The sequence below is a fragment of the Phasianus colchicus genome, chromosome 2 (assembly GCF_987193195.1).
Source record: "Phasianus colchicus chromosome 2, bPhaCol1.hap1.1, whole genome shotgun sequence".
Classification (NCBI taxonomy): Eukaryota; Metazoa; Chordata; class Aves; order Galliformes; family Phasianidae; genus Phasianus; species Phasianus colchicus.
This window is the reverse complement of record NC_143437.1, coordinates 50,064,999-50,087,118: the sequence shown is the minus strand read 5'-3', so window position 1 is coordinate 50,087,118 and position 22,120 is coordinate 50,064,999. Positions and strand designations below refer to the sequence as shown.

General features: G+C 36.5%; 1 protein-coding gene across 6 annotated transcripts in view; it reads right to left on the bottom strand.

The window, feature by feature from the left end:
- The window catches only part of SCAF8 (SR-related CTD associated factor 8), a 145,204-nt gene that overhangs the window by 118,500 nt on the left and 4,584 nt on the right, over positions 1–22,120 (bottom strand). For 5 of the 6 annotated variants that reach the window (XM_090135633.1, XM_031611765.2, XM_090135634.1 and 2 more), the window contains exons 2-5: positions 4,294–4,377; positions 2,443–2,487; positions 1,494–1,655; positions 886–1,042 (exon numbers count right to left, since the gene is read on the bottom strand). In XM_090135633.1, coding sequence (XP_089991759.1) covers positions 886–1,042; positions 1,494–1,655; positions 2,443–2,487; positions 4,294–4,377 — 448 coding nt within the window. Of the gene's footprint in view, positions 1–885; positions 1,043–1,493; positions 1,656–2,442; positions 2,488–4,293; positions 4,378–16,794; positions 18,615–22,120 lie in introns of those variants that run through there. The other variant, XM_090135635.1, reaches the window with a different exon arrangement.

The window sequence follows — 22,120 nt, the reverse complement described above, 5'->3', positions numbered from 1 at the left end:
AGCTGTGATTTCAACATTTTAAAGTAATCAAACTAATGAAAATAAAAAGCACTGAGGTAGAAGATGTATTATGTCACAGAATAGCAATTTCTGCATATTTATAGATACCGTTGAAAAATAAGGTTATCTACCTGCTTAATTTTCAGCAAAGGATCAGCAAAAGGTGAGTAATAAAATGAGGTCCATACGTGCTAAAAATAATTTTATAAATAAAATTTCCCATACACCTCAATCTTCAAGGAAAAATTCTCCACAAAATGAAAAATGTTGAAAAGCCAGCTCCCTAGCATCTACTCATATAAGTAAGATCATCAAGGCCTATATAAAAATGTTAGTGTTAGGTAACTTTATACATACTCCATGAGCAGCTTTTTGCCCACTAGCTTCTTACTCCGAACTAGGGGGAGGAGTAGGTATGTTAGTAGATGCAGCTTGTTTTATTGATGTGGGGTTTTCCACTCAGAATCATTGCCTGTTGACCAGCAAAAGTAAAAGATCCCCATCTAACATTATCTAATCAGCATGTTCAGTACTAAAGATAGCAAAAAAATACTGATGAGTTCTCTTTTCAACGGTCAAGTATCTTCTTTTTTGCCTTTAAGGTGTAAAAAGTAGGTCTTACTGCACTGTTACTCAGTATGAAATTATTTAAGATACATAGTTAGAAAGTAAACATAATGGGCTTTGTTTTGGTTTGGTATTTTCCTAATCTGAATGCTGGCTGTAATACATTCCTTTCTGGATTTCATTGGATTTATCAGACGGAAACCAGTGAGGTGTTTTATTTTGATTTTTTTTTTAGCACGTTAACAGCCAAGGTACCAAAGCTGACAGAAGGATTTTGATAGAATGCAATTTATTCAATTTTAATCTGGTTTAGTTTACCTGGTGTATTGTTGCTCATAGCAGCAGTAGTGCTGGGCAAGACGGGGGTCACAACTGGTGGAGGAATTCCTGCTGCCATATCCAAGAGAGGCTGAATAATTTCACTCTTGAACACGTTATTTTTCTGCCATAAGTTTAGCACTCTGACAATTTTACTCTAAAACGATAAAAAGGATAAGAGAAGATCTGTGTCATGATTACATTTCTTGTTATCATGAATTAGTGGAGTTTTAACCAGCAATTCCAATCTGTTTAGACTGAAGCACCTTTGGGTTTACATAACAGTAAGAACCTTAGGAATAGTTACATGAAAGATGTCTAACCTATGAACCTGGGCTGACATATACAGGCTGTACATAACGCACACAGTATATATATATCCTTCAGCAAAAAAATAATTAATTTAGAACAACTAACTAATCTAATTGTATGCATCTTCCCCCATCCCTGCGCTCAGAAAACCAGAATTAAAGAAATTCATATAAATGTGTAAGAAGCCTTCAATAAGGTCTACTCTATTAAACAAAATATGAGATAAATATTTTTATTCTTTAAAAGAAACACACTAAAATTGCTTTGATTAGAAGAAGTTATACTAAATGTTTTACCTTGTCATCCCCAGGACAACGATACAAGTTCTGAAAAGTGCTGATGATGTTATTGCTGAATCTTGGAGCAAATACATCTTTCTCTTGCCCAAACTGATGCCGGGACTGCCTCACAATCGAATCAATGACATACAGACCAGGTACCTTGTATTCTGGTTTGCACTACAAATAACAGTAATTTATAATATTCATACATCAAAAATAACACAACTCATTACTGGCAGACTAAACAGAAACAGCTCCATCTAATTTTTCAGAATGTTCACTATTTAATAAATTTTACTAAAGTACAAAAATATCTCAAACAGAAATAGCTAGCCCTTAATGTTCAATTTGTCACAGTTATATACTCTACAAATATGTATATGACTTTGAATTTCATTTGCTACCACTAACAAAATAAAAAACCTTTTCAGAGTCTAGCTAGTAAAAATCAGCACATGAACAACAAATCTTTTTTAAAGACATCATTTTAAAAGATGTAGAGCAGCATAAAGCACAAACAAAAATGCCATATTTCACAGTAGACAAGAGTTAAAGCTAAGTGGTCATTTTTAATTTTAAAAACTGTGCCAAAAACCTGGTAGAAAAGCAAAAGCAATTGTCACTCATTGGATCACTTTCAATTATTTTGCTAGAAGATGTTCATAGGCCTCTTTTAATGTTAAATGAACACACAGAGAAGTAGTTCCAACACAGTATCTGCAGTCATTGAAATCAAAGTGTTACATAAATACAAAATGAGGACAATGTATTTGTTTTTTCAGCATCAGTTATGACCATCCAGTGATTACTAACAGAAGTTGAATGCAACTGAAAACTGAAATACACTTCTGTGGGGTAAAAACAGAAATTCATATGTATACCTAAGACTCAACTGTAGTGAATAATCTTTACAACACTGAAAGCTCTTCTGTGTGATAACATGAAATACCTGTTATTGACTTACCTTTTGAATGAATTTCTCAACACTCTGCACAACATGCTTGTAGAACTAGAAAATAAAGATAGTATTTCAATAGAGGAGAAAATACTATGATGCATATACTTGCTCAAGTCATGCAGCATTGACAATAAAACAACAACTGGAAACTTCAGTTGATCAACCAGCAATACAACATTCATAGCTAAATATGCTATCTTCCTCAGAAGATTTAACAGCATCAGGAAAAGCTAATTGCACTTATTCTTTTTTAGAATAAAATCCGTATCTAGTAAGAGAAGGTAGCTGCTCCTTGAGAATTATACTGTTATTTCAACTGCAGATGTTAGCACAACATTACTAAGAATAGCATTTCTCTCCATTTTATTTTCCAAATGTTAACTTTAAAAATCTAAATACACAATATACAAATAGGAAAGCCTTTAGAACATTTACTGAGCACTTATTCTTTAGTCCTGTTGGTTTCTTTTGAGGATTTTTTTTTCTGTTATTGGTTGTTGTTGTTTTTTTGACTTCACATATAATTGCAATTGTGATGTGATAATTCACATCATCTTAATAAATGCTCTACAAAATTAAACCTTGTTACTGAAATGTTAAGCATAAAGCTTGATCAATACTTCCCAGTATCCCCTAAGATGCACTGAAACACCAGTCTCAAAAGGAATCTGAAAATGCAGCAGTTACTTTATATCCTCTTTTGCCTTGACTGTAGCAAGCTATGGTAACAGAAAAGTAACAATTACATTTTTAGAATACAATACACTGCATATGGTTTGTAGTTCTAAGAACTACACATGTGTCAATTTCTATGTGATAAAATACATCACAGAATCACAGAACGGCCATGGTTGGAAGGGACCTCAAGGATCATTAATCTCTAACCCCCTTCCAAATGCAAGGCCACCAACCTCCCCATTTAATACTAGACCAAATACTAGACATCACTCCCACTCACTGAACTTACATTCACTTCTTGGTACACCACTATTGTATTAAATATCCCAAGGCTGGAAGTTCAGTACTGAACTGATAACTACATGAAAATATTGGAAAAACTGGAAAAATTGGAAAATTACAACTTTTAAAACTTTAGCAGGTTAATGTCTTTGAGGTCCAGTTTATTAAAGGGTGAAAATATATAATGGAAATTTTGAAAGAGATATAGCATTATCCATTTCAAGGTTTCCAAGATTCTGGTATCATTTAGCAGAGTAGTTAGAGTAGTATGGTTAGGCTGCAGTTGGACTTGACGATCTTTAAGTTCTTTTCCAACCTGAGCAATTCTATGACTTACTATTAGCTTGGGTAAAGTTCAGTACAGATTTCTAGCATTTTTGTAACACTGCAACACATGCATTCTGATTTATGTAGACTTCTCTTATTTAATAAATATAATAAAGTCCATTCTTCTATCATCAATTTGCTCTGAGTTACGCAGAACTCCAATGCAGACATCACCAAATGAAAACGTATGTACCTTCCCTGCACAGGCACGCAGACATAAAGACCATGTCATGCCTTTTTTGCTTTTATTCTATGCTTTTTATTCAACTCTCCAGCTTTCACCAAGCGTTTGTTTTAATGCTTAGTACTCTGTACTCTTTCCTCCATTATTTTTCAATGCTCTTTTCTGTTGCTTTGCTGCTACTTGCAACTACGTGGTTCTACTTTGTGGCAAGATTAGTCTTTAGTTAGGGTCCTGGGGACGCTTACGATCACACTTGATCATAATTTGGTAATTGTGCATACGACAAAAGGGAAAAACTTGCAGTAGTACATTCTGTAAGCTCTTCAGGTATATTGTGAGAGATAAGAAACAGAAAGGAAATTAGAAGTAGTAAGTCAGTTCCTTACCTTTATAGCTTTGATTGCTGCCTTGGTGATCTGTGTCATTTTAGCTTTAGAAATGGGTGGCTTGTAATCATTCAGCGAGTACAACTGCAGAAAAAAACAACAATGAAGTAATCAGAAATACATTCTGCAATTGTAAAAAGTATAAAAACACAGTATCTTTTCATAAAGAAATATCACTTTTGATATTCATCTGATTTTACATACATATCAGATCAGAAAAGAAATCCTCATTTAAGTAAAAATAAAAAGGCCCAATGAAATACAATCTAACAACCAAAAAATTTAAAAGACAGCAGGTTCTTCCTTGCAATGGCCAATGCACACCTAGTGTTATTAGCGTTAAATACAGCAGACATCCATAAGTGAAGTTACAAAGGAAACATATGATATGCAAATGTGACAGCTCTCATTATGTTTTCCTTTTTAGGGCAAAAAAATAATAGTGCACTTGATGACCCTCATGAAAATGTACAGATACTTAACCAAATACTTATTACGTGCATCATCACTTGCCTGCTGAATCTTATTTTTTTATTTTCCATAAAACAAAAAACTTTCAGCCCAGTGAGAATGAACATGTAGCCTTTCTTGTCACTTAACACAGCAGATTTGAAAAAACTGCAGACTTCATTCACCGTTTTAACTCAAATAAATAAATATACTAATTATTAAAAATATTTAAGCAAATTCCATCTGAGTTCTCAATTTTAAAACAGCTTTGTAACTTCGTATCTAAGCACCAAAACAGACAAAGTACACAAGCTGTTTCACAACATTTTTTTTCCAGTATATATGCAGTAATAACCTTATTCTTTTTCACTTGTACATCTACTGCCAGAAGCAATTCAATATGACACTTATTCATCAGAAATTTGCTATATACTGAGAACTGTACAGGAACTAACTTCATAGCTCTGACTGCTGGTGGCAATTGGAAGCAACTCCTTTCTTCACACTGAGTCAGGAATCCATCATCTGCAGCTATTTACTTGCTGTGAAAACCTCTGATTATTCACAACACGCTGCTTTGAAAACAACACTGCTCTTTACTCCCTTGACCCGAGATGTGAACTGACACTATACTATCCAGTATTTGCTGCTTTCATACATGAAAAGACCAGATACAAAATGCCAAACCAGTCTTTAAGATGTTCTTGACTTAGCTTATGCTGTATTTTTGTTAGAAACATTCACGTTCAGAAGCACATTAATTTGTAAATGTAGCCCTGATCATCAGAATGGCCATCCACAGAAAATTTGTATTTCCTTCTTAAAGATGAGAAAAAATGGAGTTAATTCCATAAGATTGTTAACATCTGAAACAAAGTCAAAAGGCACTCACTTCTCCTACTACACTCTCCAAGTGTTGCAAAATATTTAATTCTTCAGCTTCCCACAATTCACTAAATCTTAGGCAAACAGTCAGCCTAATTCAGAATGGTTTACATTTAGCAAAGTAACATGCAAGAGCAAACAGGATCACGCAGTGGAAAGGATTAGACAATTGTAAATATAAGTCACGCTCTCTGAGCTGCTTATAATAATTCACTGCTTTGAAATTAACAGGTTCCCAAGAGAACTTCTATTCTTACCTATTAAAAAATAGTTTTAACTAAAACTTGCATACTTGTCAAAAGGTGAAATGGAAAAAAAATTGCTTTGCCCACGCCTAAATATCAGTATTTTCAGCCTGTAGGAATTTTAATTAAAACTGTGAAATTAAAATCAGTTCACACTTAGACACCCACTTCTAAAACAAACATTACTACCTCTCGCTATGTTCTCAATTACTTCTGTGCTTCTTACAAAAAGAAAAAAAAATAATAAAGACAGACAAAAAAAAAGCAATAGCCTTCCAAAATTCAAATACATGAAAGCTCTTAACCAGTACTGAGGAAAAAGAGAAAAGAGGGAGGGAATCCAAAATCTCCACAATTGGTTTCTTCTCTGTTTTACACTCATGCTTCAGTGCTCAACTTTCAGTTAAGCTTCAGTTACACTCTGGTGATACTGCAGGTCATTTTCGTCCTGTGCAACAGCCTGGCTTAATAAACGCCACTACAGCTAAACTGGGGGGCATCAGAAACATTTTGCTTACTTTCATGCTGTATGCTTCAGTTTGGATACTCCCAGTCAGCATACTCAAAGCTCAAAATGCTAACAACAGGAGTAATCTACACATACGTGAGATTGAAATCAGCCTGAAATTCAGAAAGCCACCTTGCCAATCCAAAAACTGACCATGAAAAGGTAGGAAAATATAGGAACTTCTTGACCACAGATAGTAGCAGCAAAAAAGATGCAGAACCGCTGACTCACACAGATGTGCTGGGAGCATACTGACCAGTCCATCAGCTTTGATATCATCACAAAAAGGTGGACAGGGCAGATCAAAGAAACAAGAAAGCTACAACACTGTGCTGGGAAGCTGGAACTGCAACAACTGATTCTGAAGCAGCGGCTGTGTGCAGTCAGGTGTCTCAGTACAATACATCTAGGATATGCCCAGAAACAACAGGAGAATATTGCATCCCATTACTCTACTCCAAGTAGCGGAAAGCCATATTTAGCTTTATGTTTTCTATTTCAAATTATCTGTCATTAAAAGAATAAACGAACCAAAAGAAACAACAAAATTAAGAACATAATTCTCTAAGAGAGGCTTTTTGGACAATGGATATACAGGTTGCAGGCTTTTACAGCTGCTGAAAGGAAAATATAGATCCTAAATTCAGTACTTGGAAGAAGCCAAGACAAAATAATTCTTCTAAATCATTTGTCCTTATAAGGATTTAGGAAGCTTTAATTTCCAATAAACATCTTATTTTGAAGATAACATTCACTTGGCAAGATAGTGATTTAGACCCATCAGTGCATGGCAAAAGAACTGTGAAGGAGAAGCATCTGGAACACTGCAAGGGACAATGAGTGCCCTGCATGAAATACCTATCTGCAATTTTGCAACACTTAATGTAATATTTTTGACAAAAATAATTCACTTATAAAATTAAGAAATCTAACATTCATTAAAATGTACTTTTTATTTATTTTTTTATTGCATTGTAAAGAATTTACCCACACGAAACACAGATGTTGTATGGGAACTGTTGATTATGGTCCGAACCTCTGATTGACCACCTGAGGCAAGCAATGAGTCAGCTACAGGAGCACAGGTGAAAACAATTCTCCTGTGCTAGTGGAAGGGGTGGAGCCTGGCTCCACTTCTCCTAGATCCCATTTAAATGCTGACTGCCACTGAGGAAAGATCTCTTCCTGGAGATTGCTCCTTGTGGAATTTATTACAACCTACAACATTAGTGAGCATTTTTCATTATCTTTTCATCGTGATAATCCTACTTAGAATAAAGGCAGTCAATCAGAGGTTCAGGCCGTGATCAACATGTTCCCATACATTCACCGAGTAGTGGCCAAAACCACACATTTCTGAATACAGAAAGTTAAATGAGCACAAACGCCTTCCTGAATACCTACAAAGAAAAGAGCACCCACGCTCTTAGCTCCATCATTAGGAAATTCACACATCATGTTTATTAACAGTCAACCAGGAATTCCCCTCCACTAACTCTAGTGTTAGGCTCCTTAAAGAGGCAAGACTTGGACAACACTCAAACAATGAAATATTTTTTTTTTTTTTCATCTAGCATACAGGATTATTTTTTTAAGATGGTAGGCATGCAAAGAAATCAAATATATTTCAGATCTAGTTAAAGTAAAATAATTGCATCCATTCAGGATTATAAAACATGAAAATGAAAGTATTTTTGTTTTTAAAACTTGTGTTTCAATTCTGGCTCATTTTTTCTTGTACGCCCTTTTGTACAAACACTGAGTCAAACAGTTTGTTACAATTATTTCCTGATCATCATTTTATAAGGCACTGGCAGAAGCCCTCTAAGCAAACTAGGAAACAAACAAACAAACAATAAAGCTAACTAGTAAAGTCAAGGAAATTACCTGAAACAAAATGATACAATTCTGATTATCCGAACTGGGATGCAAAACAAAAAAAAGCAGCCATACCCTCTAGGTGGTAACGTAAGTACAGAAGATAAAGCAATTAACTTTGAAAAACTAGTTAAGTAAGGAAAGGGCACAACAATAAGCCTTTTTCAAATGATAGAAGGAATAAAAGACATGTTACTGGATTCCTCTGGGGCCAAAAATATAATCAGTGCAAACAGGAAGACTCAGGAGAGAAAACCGAGCAGAAGAAGAACCCACCTCTCCTCAGCTGTTTTTAGACCTACGCACTGAGGAAAAACTCTGGAGATCTCCCACACCACAATCCCCTTCTAGTGGCAAAGAACAAGTTTGCAAAGTGAAAAATAATGGACTGTGAGAATCAAATTCTGAAGAACTCAAGAATCAAAAACTTCCTGCTAACTGCCATTCCTGAATTCTCACTTCAAACAGCCTCAATCTTGTAGCACTGAACAACCAAAGATAAAGAACAGGAGTTTCTGAAAAGGGCTCAAGGGGATACTCAGGAAACAATATATCAGCTAGGTTCAACATTTGTACCAGAAAAAAATACATAAATTTCTCCAAAGAAAAGAATTATTGGGCACGTATAATTCCATGCAGCTGTTGAAAAGAAAAAAACACATCTCAGGCTGTTGTTCTTTGAAAGGCTCCACGAGCGCTCCAAGAAATCACAGCTACAGCCCACCTGGAATACCAAAAGACATTTATTACACACTTCTCACAAAAGGATATGAAGAAACTGGGTCTCCTAAACAGGCATTGCCATGGCAAATAACCTTGACCGGCTATTCCTTAAAGGTAGCCAACAAATAATTTGAATAAATCAGTGGAAGTCCCAAGCATCTGTGCTGGTGACTGTGCTGTTCTGTAGTTCTGATTGTTCTGGATAGGAAAGATGAAGTCTGGCCATCAAAAGCTGCCAAGGAACATTAGTGATACATGGGATAAAGAGATAGGCAAACTAAAAGCAAGCACACATGAAGTAGTGGACTTTGAAGCTGACTACTCACAGAATCACAGAATCACAGAATGGCAAGGGTTGGAAGGGACCTCAAGGATCATGAATTTCCAACCCCTGCCACATGCAGGGCCACCAACTTCCTCATTTAATGCTAGACCAGGCTGTCCAGGGCCCCATCCAATCTGGCCTTGAACACCTCCAGGGACGGGGCATCCACAACCTCTCTGGGCAGCCTGTTCCAGCACCTCACCACTCTCTCCGTAAAGAATTTCCCCCTGACGTCCAACCTAAATCTCCCCTCCCTCAACTTAAAACCGTTTCCCCTCGTCCTGCTGTTATCTACCCTTGTAAAGAATTGATTCCCCTCCCCTCTGTAGGCTTCCTTTAGGTACTGAAAGGCAGCAATGAGGTCACCCAGCAGCCTTCTTTTCTCCAGGCTGAACAAGCCCAGCTCCCTCAGCCTGTCTTCACGGGGGAGGTGATCCAGTCCCCTGATCATCTTCATGGCCCTCCTCTGGACCCTCTCCAACAGCTCCCTGTCTTTTTTGTACTGGAGGCTCCACACTTGGATGCAGTACTCCAGATGGGGCCTCACAAGAGCAGAGTAGAGGGGAACAATCACCTCCCTGTCCCTGCTATCCCTCCCTCTTCTGATGGAGCCCAGGATACCATTTGCGTTCTGAGCCACAAGGGCACACTGCTGGCTCATATTAAGTTTTTCATCCATCAAGACTCCCAGGTTTTTCCCCCAGGGCTGCTCTCAAGGACAGCTCCTTCCAGTCTGTATGGGATTCCTCCAGCCCAAGTGTAAAACTCTGCACTTTGCCATGTTGAACCTCATCAGGTTCACCCAGGCCCATCTTTCTAGCCTCTCGAGGTCCCTCTGAGTGGCATCCCTTCTTTCAACTATGTTGACCGCACCACTCAGCTTGGTGTCATCAGCAAACTTGCTGAGGGTGCACTACTCTCATGCAGGAATGAGACGTGCTGGTCCAAGAGACATTTCTTTGAAAGCAACAGTTCAATAGTCAACCAGAAAAATTTCAGTAGTAAAAGCAGTAAACGCTTTTAGAACCACGCAATTATTTAGGTTACTGTACTAACCTATAGGGCACTCTTGTCCTTATTATTTCTGGAGTTTCCTCCCCCCTAATCTCCAAGTTTCACAGGAAATCATTAGGGTTAATAAAACATATGGAGATGCTTTTAGGTGAAAAACAAGGGTGGCTAGAACTCTTCAGCACACAAACAGGATTTCAAAGGGAATAGCAGATGCCAATATAACCCTGAGTAGTAGGGAAGGTCACACTGGAAAGGATGGGCGGACTAAATGCAGTAGTGCACCAAATGAAATCAGAATGGACTGAGTGAAAACCAAGCTGGTGAAAGTGGTTTGAGATTGCTGGCTTTTATTTCCTCCAAGAATTCCTTGCCTCAGAGGGGTGCTTTTGTATGCCTCACAGAGATGTGATTCACTCAGTAACATCTTGATATTTTTGCCCAGATAGTACAATGAAACACACCCACTCTTTTAAATAAATACAAAATACAGTCAACAATCTGCATGTAAGTATGCAATGCAACTCTTAACTTAAAAGAACTTCTTCAAATCAAGTTTAAGCCTTATCACATCAGGCAGCTGCATATTTTTCTTCAACAGAAATTAAGTTCACTTATGGGTAGCGAAAGTGAAATGCTGCACCCTTCCTGTGGCAGACGAAACCAAGAACTTTCAGAGTTTCTGAAACATGCTGTTCACATTAAGAATACAAACTCGGAAGGAGAAAGCATGAGAACACACACAAACCATAATGCAAAATTCAGAAAACATGCTTAGCAAATGAACTCCCATGTGACTCAGTAAATTTTGAAGAAAATCTACATAATTCCATCACTAGTCCTTTATCTATTTCCTGGATAAGTATCAACACACACCAAATGCTGAAAAAGAGACAAACTGATGAGTGTTTACTTATACATTTGATGCCTACCAACAGATATCTGTCCACTCATAAAACCTGCCTTCTCTACTTAATTTCGTAACTTCAAAGCTGAAACAACTTGCACACTTAAAAGTGTTTGCATATATATTTAGCATAAAAAACCAATAAGTACAATAACTTAAAGCACTGCTATGGTGGGCACCACACTTCAAAGTCTCTTTTATAATTTGTTCTAAGAGAATACAAATTCTTCCGAGAACACAGCACGTCTATCAACAGTTGATGACGTGCACACATATCTGTTCAAAATCTTATTCTAAAACCACCTGATGATGTTGAATCAATTTGTTGTATTCGCTTAGTATTTAGTATTCATTTTAGTATCATTTAGTAGTCAGATTTTGTACTGGAAACTAAAAAGAATATGCTAACAAAAGTAACATTCATTTCTCAGCTATCTTAATATCTGATGGGAAGAAAACAGCCTTCTGCCATCTGCCCAGAAGAGTACTACTACACAGAGCTCTGTATTCACCCAAGATTCAATCTAACATGGGAAGGCTCTCCTGAGAAAAGTCACCAGAACACAAACACAGTCTCTGGGGAAAAGTGATGTTTTTGTTATTATTTTTTTCTTTGCTTCATTAAGTCCAACTGACTTGAATAAACAGAGAAGCTAAGCCCAACATAATCAGAGACAAGTCACAAAGAATCTGTTGGTAAGAGAGAAATCACTTCCAAGCTGTTGGCTCAGTTTTTCAAAACGCAAGTAACTAATGCTAAGGAATTAAGTTATAAAGAACATCAAATGCAGTTTTCCCATGTGACTTTTTGGAAATATTTTCCTCTGTAAGAAAAATAAAAAGAATATTTTCAAGTTTCTGAAAAAAAGTGCCAGTGATTTTTCGAAGTAGTGCACTTAATACATTTGTTTGCAATGCCAATGGAAATGTAATGTACCATTACTTTCTTTTAGAAAGCTATGGACAAAACACTTAATTGCCTGTCTCAAGTATTCTGGATGAACGAATATTGCTCAACTCCAAATATACTGCAAACAGAACTGGAAACTACAAAATACAACTGAAATTAGTTTTCTCACCCCATTTATTTCTAGAAGAAATATCAGGGCAATCTGCAATGAATTTGGGTGAGGGGAAGCTGTTTTACAGCTTGGCTGTATGATAATTCCATCTAGTCATGCCCTGACACCACCACTCTGATAACAAGGTGGGAGACAATCCATAAACGCATGAAAGAAGTTCTCACATTTGATTAAATACTGAATATAAATTACAGGGAAGACCTTAAAAGGATGGCCTGAATCTGAATGGCACTTAAGGAACAAAATGAATCTGCAAAGATATACTTATCACCAAATCCTAATCTGTCTCAATGAAAGCTATTCCCAGAGTAATGATCTTACAAGGCAAGAATCAGATGCCAGCCAAATGACCATGTAAGTACATAATAGCTTATCAGACAGACAACACAATGTCTTCAAGCTGATCACAGTAACTGGCAGTTTTAAGGTTGTATTCTTGTTCTCACTTTATTATATATGATAAGACTGACTTCTCAACCTGTTCTGTTACTGTCTCAATTTGAAAAACAGATTTCCCAATTTTATAAGCTCTTATCCTAACTCAACTGTACAGAAATGTAAGAGACAGACAATGGGCCAAACCTGCATTGCGTCTCCAAAGCTATCAACAGTTCTTCCCTAAATCTCTTCAGCAGGCCATGTTATAGCTAACCAATTAATCTCTTAATCATGCCTCAAAAACCATCACTTATCCAACTGTGCTTCACTATTCCACCCTGTTGGCCTTGTGTCACATCAAAACATAGTACAGCTTAAATGCCCCAGGAGGGTGAAAAACATCAATGTGGTGGAGTGTACTGTTAATCAACTTCATTGCTTAACAGAAATATAAACTGAAAAATGCTCAGTGGAGGATTCAAGCCATAGAGATGTTTCCACAGGATCTTGACTTATGTGCGTTCTATAAGACCCTTTTACATAGCATACCAGGCTCCTTTTCCACTTTCTCCAGAATCTCATGAAATTGCCCTTTTGGTTTACCCTCTACATCCAGAGCTTCACCAAGCCTTCAGATGTTCCTTTCAACCCTCACCCAATCCCAGCCAACTTGGCCATTTCAACTGCTAAGAAAAGCAGGAAGTGTGTCAACAGAGACCTGGAAATCATTTCAAGCTCCTTGTCTAATTATGCTTCTGGTCTGAGCATCACCACCAAAGAGCACCCGGACCTTCCTGGACACCTCCAAGTGGTGGCTGTTATTGGAGCTGTTTTGCTCTTTCTGTCTCTACACAGTTCTTTCTTTTTAGTTTAAATTTCAATTCTTAACAGTCTATTCCCCTCTCTTTTTTTCCTTTCACATTCTCTTTTGTTATGTTTTTGTGGATTTTGATTTTATTTTTTTAATCATCTACCCTTTTCCTCGAGAGGGCACAGCAGGAAAAGTTACTTACTGATGTACTGCTAGTGTAGACAGCATAAGTGGGAACAGCAACCAACAGTTGACGCTTACAGCACGTAGATACACAGTTGCCACTTCACTGATACTGTCTCTGATACTTTTTTTTCTAGTATTTTAGCCACCATCAACCCACAGCTCAGCGATTCCTGAGCCACCCCTAACAAAACGTTCTCATACAATCTCCAAACTTCCTCCATGTATAGCAATACATTTATTAATTTTTTAATGCATGTAAATCTTTATCATGCTCAATACCTTATAGCAAAGACAGGTAGTTTAATCAAAACCTGTACAAATAAACATTTTTTTCTTGTTTTGAGCTCAGGTTCATTAATTACATTGGATTTGTGCAAGTTCTGCACTGGAAAAAATAGTCATCTGCCTCTTCTGTGTCACCAGTACTATAGACTCCCATCTGATGACCCTTCAGTGACCTCTGTTCTAGCCTGAAAAAAGTACAAATATTTACTAATTTCTCATGCAGACCTGTTCTGGTCCTTTGACTGTCCCTTCTGCCCTGTACATGCAGTACTGCCAGAATGGTCTCGTGAGGTGGAAATTAGACTACACGTGATACAAAACTAAGATACAATAGCATTACAATGAGCCTCTATTCTTTCCTAAAAAAATTCTGGAACATTTCTGAGCTTAAGAGGCATTTTCACCTTGATTGCAAGATCTTACTAATTGCCAAATGATGTAATTTCAGGGTCTGTCACTGAGTACGTAAAAGAAGGATTGCCTTTTTCATACCACCTCCCCAGTCTGTATTACTCTACATTTAACGTGATGAAATTGCAGTCTGCCATCTAAAGATCAGTATGGCAGTGTAATTTTGCAATTCTTCAAGTCTAGCCCTTCATTATCACTACCCCAAATAACTTAATACAGCCTCATAACTTTATTCCTTTTGTACAGCATAACTACGTATAAAATCTCCTAATATTCCCTCATGAAAAAAAAAAAAAAATCATTTATTTTTACATACAGTTTTTCTACCACCTTTCCTCTTGTAGCAGTTATCTATACAATCCAAAGATGGAGAAAGAAGTCTCTTTCTCCACGCAATTCAACTTCTTTTCAAAATTTTAGGCATGCAGGATCTTGTCAACTACTTTCTGGAAACCCCAGTATGTGGTATGACCAAGTATTCCCCAGCCTACATGCTGACCTCAAAGAGAGACCCTGAAAAGTTTCTTACTATGCCATAGTATTTAGTTGGTGGTCATAAAAATCACACCAATTCCTCCTCATTTATCATATCCATTTGAGCTTGTTTCAAACAAATTCTGCTACTTATTTTTTACCACCTTCAACAGTTACTTCTTTAGAGTTCGATACCAGTTAAATAATAAAGCCTTAAAAGTCAACGTCACTATCATATCATTAAAACAAGCATTTCTCTCATACCACCCTCCCACTCATTACAGTCAATTGATATTATCTGGAAATAAGACGGGATTGACTGTACTCAAAAAGATTTTGAATGAATTTATTGGACAAAAGAAAATGCATTATTTACTCATGCATCTTCAGAATTAAGAAGTTCCAAATGCATCAGTTATACTGAGTCTTACACAAAAAAAAATCTGGGTTTAAGTGTCATGCCCAGGAAAGGAGGCTGGCAAGTAAAGCCAATTACATTCATGATTTTGTATTTTTCCCCATCTTATGTAACAATTTAAGGCTTTGTATATCAAAAAGCAATAATACTGATAGCTAAGAATCTATGTAAAAGGCAATATTCCAGAATACAGAAGGCTTAAGCTTAACCACATCATTAATCATCTCTTTCCCCAAAGTTATTTTATATAAATTGCAGTCTTATTTCCAGAATGGGAGGAGAGGTAGAAATCATGATTTTGCTCAGAGATGTAATGAGCTACATAAATTATCTATTGGGAATGGGTTAAAGGCAAAAATCAGGCTGATGCTGTAGTTAAAGTTAAATTTTTGCTCAATAGTTTTACTGTAATTCCTTTAAGATAAGTAGTCTTTAAGAGAAGGATTACTGAAAGCCTGGGAAATCATCAGTGTATCTCAAATTCTGATTGTTCACTAATGCAAATAACATCATTAAAACTGTAATTCAGAAAGTGCTAAAAAATTATTTTTTTTATTTTAAGTATCTGTAAAAAGTGAACTTTACTGTAAAAAACCTGTATTTTACAAAGCAGTCTACTACATAAATACAGCCTGAAGTTTCTCCAGTGAAGACAGGGCACCATGAAAATGAACTACTACACCCTCTGTGAATGGTTAGTGGCCTGCAGAGCAACTCACTGCATCTCCACGGAAGGCAATGGCATACCACACTTCTACAATAGCCAGTATTTTATTCCAAGGTCCTTCACCACCCTTATTCAACAAGCAAGACAGCCAGACAACTGCTTCCCTACTACAGTGATATCCTGGCTAAAAATCAGAACAATGTGCTAACTTTATTAAAACAAAGCTTTGTAAGTATTATATTCTTTTTCATGCTTCTGGTCATGTTCTTATAAAGGCCAGAAAAGACTGGCTAGGCAATAACTCACTCATACAAGACAAATTTTGCTATTAGAAGGCTTGAAATCTAAGAATATCTCTCTGATCTCATGCAATCCAAAGGAATACTCAAACCTGTAATTCAGAAGTTACATCATTATTACAGCAACTAAAGGAACAGACATTTCGATACACAGAATTGCTCAGGTTGGAAAAGACCGTAAAGATTATCAAGTCCAACCGCAACCTAACCATACAACCCTAACTCTAACAACCCTCTGCTAAATCATGATACTGATACTTAAGGACTCAGACAAGCCTCTGAGATCACGAGTAGAACTGGTACCAGGGTTATCAATTACATACACCTCTACGGACATAGTTTTATTTTCTCTGAAGCATTTGGTCCTGGCATCAGGGCACAACATTACCTAGACATCAGTAGTAAATGTTTGCAATTTTGATGCGCAGAAGACAAAATAAATACTTCACAGTAAGTCTAATAAATATTAACAAATTACATTAATTTTTCACATTCCAATAGCATTAGAAATTAATAAAATCCAATTGCATATACAGAAAGAGTCACTGAATTGCTTACCAAAATATCTACATCACCACACTGCAAAGAACAAGAAAAGAGCATTGTCAGTCATTGCTTTGAAAAACAAATAGAAACAATAAGTTTTATTGTTGCATTTTACGTATTCTTGATTTTATCGCCTAGAAGTTACTTAAAACATCTGAGCCCACCCCTCAGTGAATAAATTTTTTGCTCAGAGCTGACTGGAACCTACCAGTGAAAATTTCTATTAAAACCCAATTAACACCTTGTTGCTCCCTGTGCTGCACAGAAATTTTAAACCATAGACCAAAAATGTGCATGTAGGATGGTGAAAATGACAAATGTTTCGTTCTGCATAAGATATTTTAGTGTGAAATTAGAACAATGAAAAGTTCCATTCTTCCAGTAATCAATATGGGTTGACAAAATCCAATACTAGCAAAGCGCAGAACAAAACAGCAACCATCCTAATACAACTGTGCTCAAACACTTAAAGTGCATGATATGTGGTTCATATTAACAAATACACAGCATAACTGTCAATATACTCGATATCCCAGTATTTTCCTTTTATCGTTGCACTTCATTGACTTACAAAATATTTAAAATCAGTTGAGAACGTTCACTCTAAAAGTTTACTCCCTCCATGCCAGACTTAGGACATACCACTCCCCGCCTATGTTAATTTTTTCAGAAGTGATCTGAAAGTTCATCCTAACTGACTGTACAAACAATCGAGTAAAATAAGCCATAAAGCCAATAAGTCAGTTTCTAGCTGAACACTTTTCAGCATGTGAAGAAGTCAGGTATTACATTGCCTCTGTTTAGTCCCTCTCCCACCCATTTCATTTTGAGGAAGTCAACAACTTCAAGTTTACTGACCCTGAACAACTCTAGGTGCAATTATAAAATTCCACGTTAGTTTTTGTATTTTAGAGTCATAAGTCATACTACAGTCCATTTTCAATTTATTATCCTCTTTTTTTTTCCTGCATTCAAAGAAAGCTTATAAGCCCAGTTGGTATAACCTGCTTTGTACTAATAAGCTGTGAACCTAAACCCAGAATTTAAAAAAACCACCTGGATTCAAGTCTAGCGTCCTGAATTGTTTGCAACTACTAAGACACAGATGTGTAGTTGAGAATAGCCTCTAGAACACTCTTTATTGCCTTCAAACCTTTAACAAGTCATAAAATACAATTCCCTTTATTCTCTTCATAGTAACTTAGGATGTTTACAGCCTGGAAACAAAAAGCTTAGAAAAACTTAAATGGTTCACATAAAATAGCTGGGCAAGACTAAGCTCTTTACCAAAGCCCAAGCTCCCAACAACAAAAAGACAACATGGATCAAAAGGTCCGTGCACACTTGAAAGCACATCACATAAGAAAACAGGGAACATTAAAGGGGGTATTTCACTTTCTGCAATTCTCTCAGAATTCCTGACATACTATTTTTTTTTTCCCCATAAATACCATTTTTTCATGATCTTCTAGCCAATTTTTTATCACCAAGTGAAAAATCTATCATCTCCAGGCATGACGTCAGCCTGCAGAATTCCAGAGGCCATTCCAACAGAGAAGCGCCTCTCCTCATGCAGCAATGCGTTTATCTGGAAGGATGTGGCACAGTGTGAAGTCACGTGCCTCAGACAAGTCTAAACACAATCACATCTCTACAGCTGTGAGAAACAAAGTATAGGGCCAGATCCCAACCCGTTCTGAAAATCAAAGACTGGCACATTTTTTCTGCCAACTGCTTCTAAGGCTTGCAACAAAAGCTGTTTTGTTGCACTGACTTCAAAATGTTTTCTCCATAGGTATGGCTAAAAATTCCCTAGATTTCTAACAAAGTTTCATGATTTAAAAATAAACTAATTAATTAAATTTTAAAAAATAATAATCACGGTTTGTAGCAGGATGGATTTCTCTGCAACCAACATATTTGTTAAATGCATGTTTCTCTTTTCCTGCTAAGTGTTTCACTTCAAATTCCTGAAAATAAAGAAGCAAGCTACAACTGCTTATCTATTAACAAAGCTACAAAGATCAATGTGTTATCTGTAACCGAAATACAGAGCATATTCACAGAATAACCCATTCCTTTTCTTGTTGGGTTTTTTTTTTTTTTTTTCAGTGTTCTGAAAACTTCACTCTGATCACGTATTTCCATAAGCTTCAACAATCTGTTTAATACATTGCTCTTGGCTTTTGGAAAATGCAAAGACCTTTGTAAACATGATTATTCCTCTTTTAAACTTCAGTCACATCAATATCAGAATACTAAATTGTATTTTCTATCTATGTTTTTAGCTTATAAATGATCCATCGAGAGAGCTCCATAAAGCCATCTTTTAAGGCCAAGATTTTTAAAGAATCTGTTTTAGAACGAGCAGCATTCAATTTATACTACTCTGTACTTGTGTAAAGAAGCAATAGAATATAGGTATGGAAAGCAAAGGATTCATCTAGTTAATTATACATCAGTTTTAATGAGTATATAATACATTAAAAAAAAAAGAAAAAAAAGACATTCCAAGAAAGACGGAACTTCTCAGCATTCAATTTCAAATCAACAGGTATACAGAAATGTTGAAACAGCACAAGAAGATGGATCTTCTTTTCCAAAAATGCATGTTATTTCAATTATAAATTCCAATTCAACAACCTAAGACAGCTCTTCACTGCCTTTTATAAAACACCTTGTACAGCTGTAATCTATTCAGAGAATACTCACTCCTATCTTCCAAAATTGATGTTACAATAAGGAGAGAACTTGAAAATAAACAAACTCAAGGCTACCAAAACAGGTGCCTTCAATCTCTCAGCTGCTGCTATGCTATGCTCTCCTCTCCTACTGCTCAGTCACCACCCATCCAAAGCACTGCTCCTTGCAGGTGGTGCCTCCTGGAGCTAAGCTTTGCTCTTCCTCTTTTACACATCTTCTATTAGGATTGTAAATGGGAACCACAGAACTGTCTGTCAAGCTTCCAAAACAATAAACAAGTTGAAAATTGTTACTGCTTTTGCCATGTAGAAGGCTGCTTTCCTTCAGGTGCCAAGTCTTACCCTGCATATGCAAATGCATTTTATTAACTTAAAACACAGGCACTATATTTCTGAATGTCAAAGCATCAGAAAAATCTCCACTTGCTCACATAATCACAAAACTAGAAAAAAATAGAAATGCAGTATTATTCAATTGATACTTAAAACAAAACAACAAAAACAGCTCATACCATCTAAACCTGTACCCAGCACAATTAGATATACTCAAGCTCTCAAGAGGAAGACAATGGCAAAATACTGTATATCCATGGTAGCCATGGATATACATGGCTATAATTACCATTTGTATAGTATATATAGCATACGTACTATTCAAATGGTAATTCACTTGACAAAAGCTTAGCATTGTAAAGAGTGGATTCATTTTTGGTGGAATAAATCTGACAGAGGGTCATGGTAGCAATGCACTCTTTTCCTCTTACTTTCTCCAAATTTAAACAAATCCTGTTTAAAATCTGTTTTTAAAAAAAGTTTGGTATCGGTTGGTACAGCTGACCAAGAACAGGTGAAAATGAGAACTAGTTCAGCAGTAGCTGAAGACCTCTTGCTCTCCTGCAGAACACATTCCATACAGTGTAGAAGCTCCTGCTGAAGAAGGTTAATAAAATTACCTACTTGGCTGTCAGTACTCCCAGAGCAATACAGCAGAAAAATAACTTCAAAGAAGTGAAGAAACAGAAGAAATGCACATGCAATCCATGAAAAGCTATGATGAGAACAAGGACTAATCTTGTACAGAGTTCAAAGCCAAGATAAACTCTGAATACATACATGAACAATTGTAACCCATTGTCACCATGGATTTACACCACTGTTTGCCAGGAGTGCAGGCTCTAAGCAAGGCTAAATCAGCCAATCAGGAGATAAATTTCTCACTGGTAGTCTAGAGGTAGGAAGATGGACCAATTTTACAGTCAGAGAAAATATGTCAGCCACCTTCCAAGTGAAAGAATCTTCATGAAAATAACCAAATATCTAGCATGTGTTTGAAGACATGCTTTATCAAATACTCTTGTTTTGAATGTTTCTTCTTCCATAAGAAAGTCTTTTGTCTTACTAGACTCTACAACTGCCAAAGGAAGACAGACTGCTGATGGCAAACTCAAATAAAACTTAGGATAATTTCAAGTACTTTGCAGAAGATTGTAGCCTTAGGCATGGTTTTAGTGAGTATGTGAAAATCAAAGGATCTGAACTCCTAAGAGTTCAGAAGTGCATTTGTATTAAGCTGCAAAATGGTTCAGCATTCTCTAAACGAGCAGCAAACAGGACCAATAATTATAACAACCCAGCTACAACCCAGGAGTACTGGCAGAATCCAGGGACCTACATTAAAACTCACACTCCACTTCAAGAATACAGGGTTCTAATCTAGAACATGATTTAAGAAGAAATGTAAAAAAAGACTGTAAAATGGAAGGCAGAAAAATATTTGATATCTGTTCTATACTAATTCACAAAAAGAAGTGAGGTTATTGAGAAAAATATGCAGAAAAGACCGCTAATATTTGGGGCATGGCCTCGCATGATCATTTACTCAAGATTCTGTGACTAGAGAAAGGTTAAGGTCCAACAAGTTTTTGAAAATGTGATACTGACACTATAAATATTTATCCAGCACACACATCACTTAATCGGATGATTTCATAAACTTCATACTTAGTATATTCTGGTAAGAAAAATGATTTCTGCTCCTGTGCCCACTTAACAAAGAGCAAATAGTTTGACTCTTGCTGGGAAGCAACAGGGTGAAATATTTATATTTCACTGATACTGCTCTTCATGGCCCTGACAGCAAAAGTGAAATTAACAAGTTCTTACATATTTTGCTGCATCCTAATGGAATTCGTGCATTTTCTCTGTCGTTTGTTTTTTTCTTCTCTAAGGAGCACTATGGGATTATAATGCAAAATAAAACCGAAGACCATTTTCACTTCCAAGCCAGAGGTTAAGAATGAAAAACTGAGGCAGCTTTCTGGATACATATCTACATGCACATGCAAATACAAATGGTTAAATTTTTAATTCTAAAAATTAAGAATAAGAGATAAAAGAATCCCAATCTGCTACAACAAAGCTTACAAAGAGCAGGTGATAAACGAAGTATCATAAAACAAAAAGTAAAAAACCTTTGAAGGTATCAGTTGCAGAATCCTTTAAAACAGCAGAGGATGTGAAAGTAAGTTGCACTTTCCTATCACTATTTTTTAGGATTTCTCATTTTCTCAGCAGCGAGAGAAAGAAAATAAAACTCTGCAGATGTTACAGGTGCTTCAGCAAAGGCAGGATTTCAG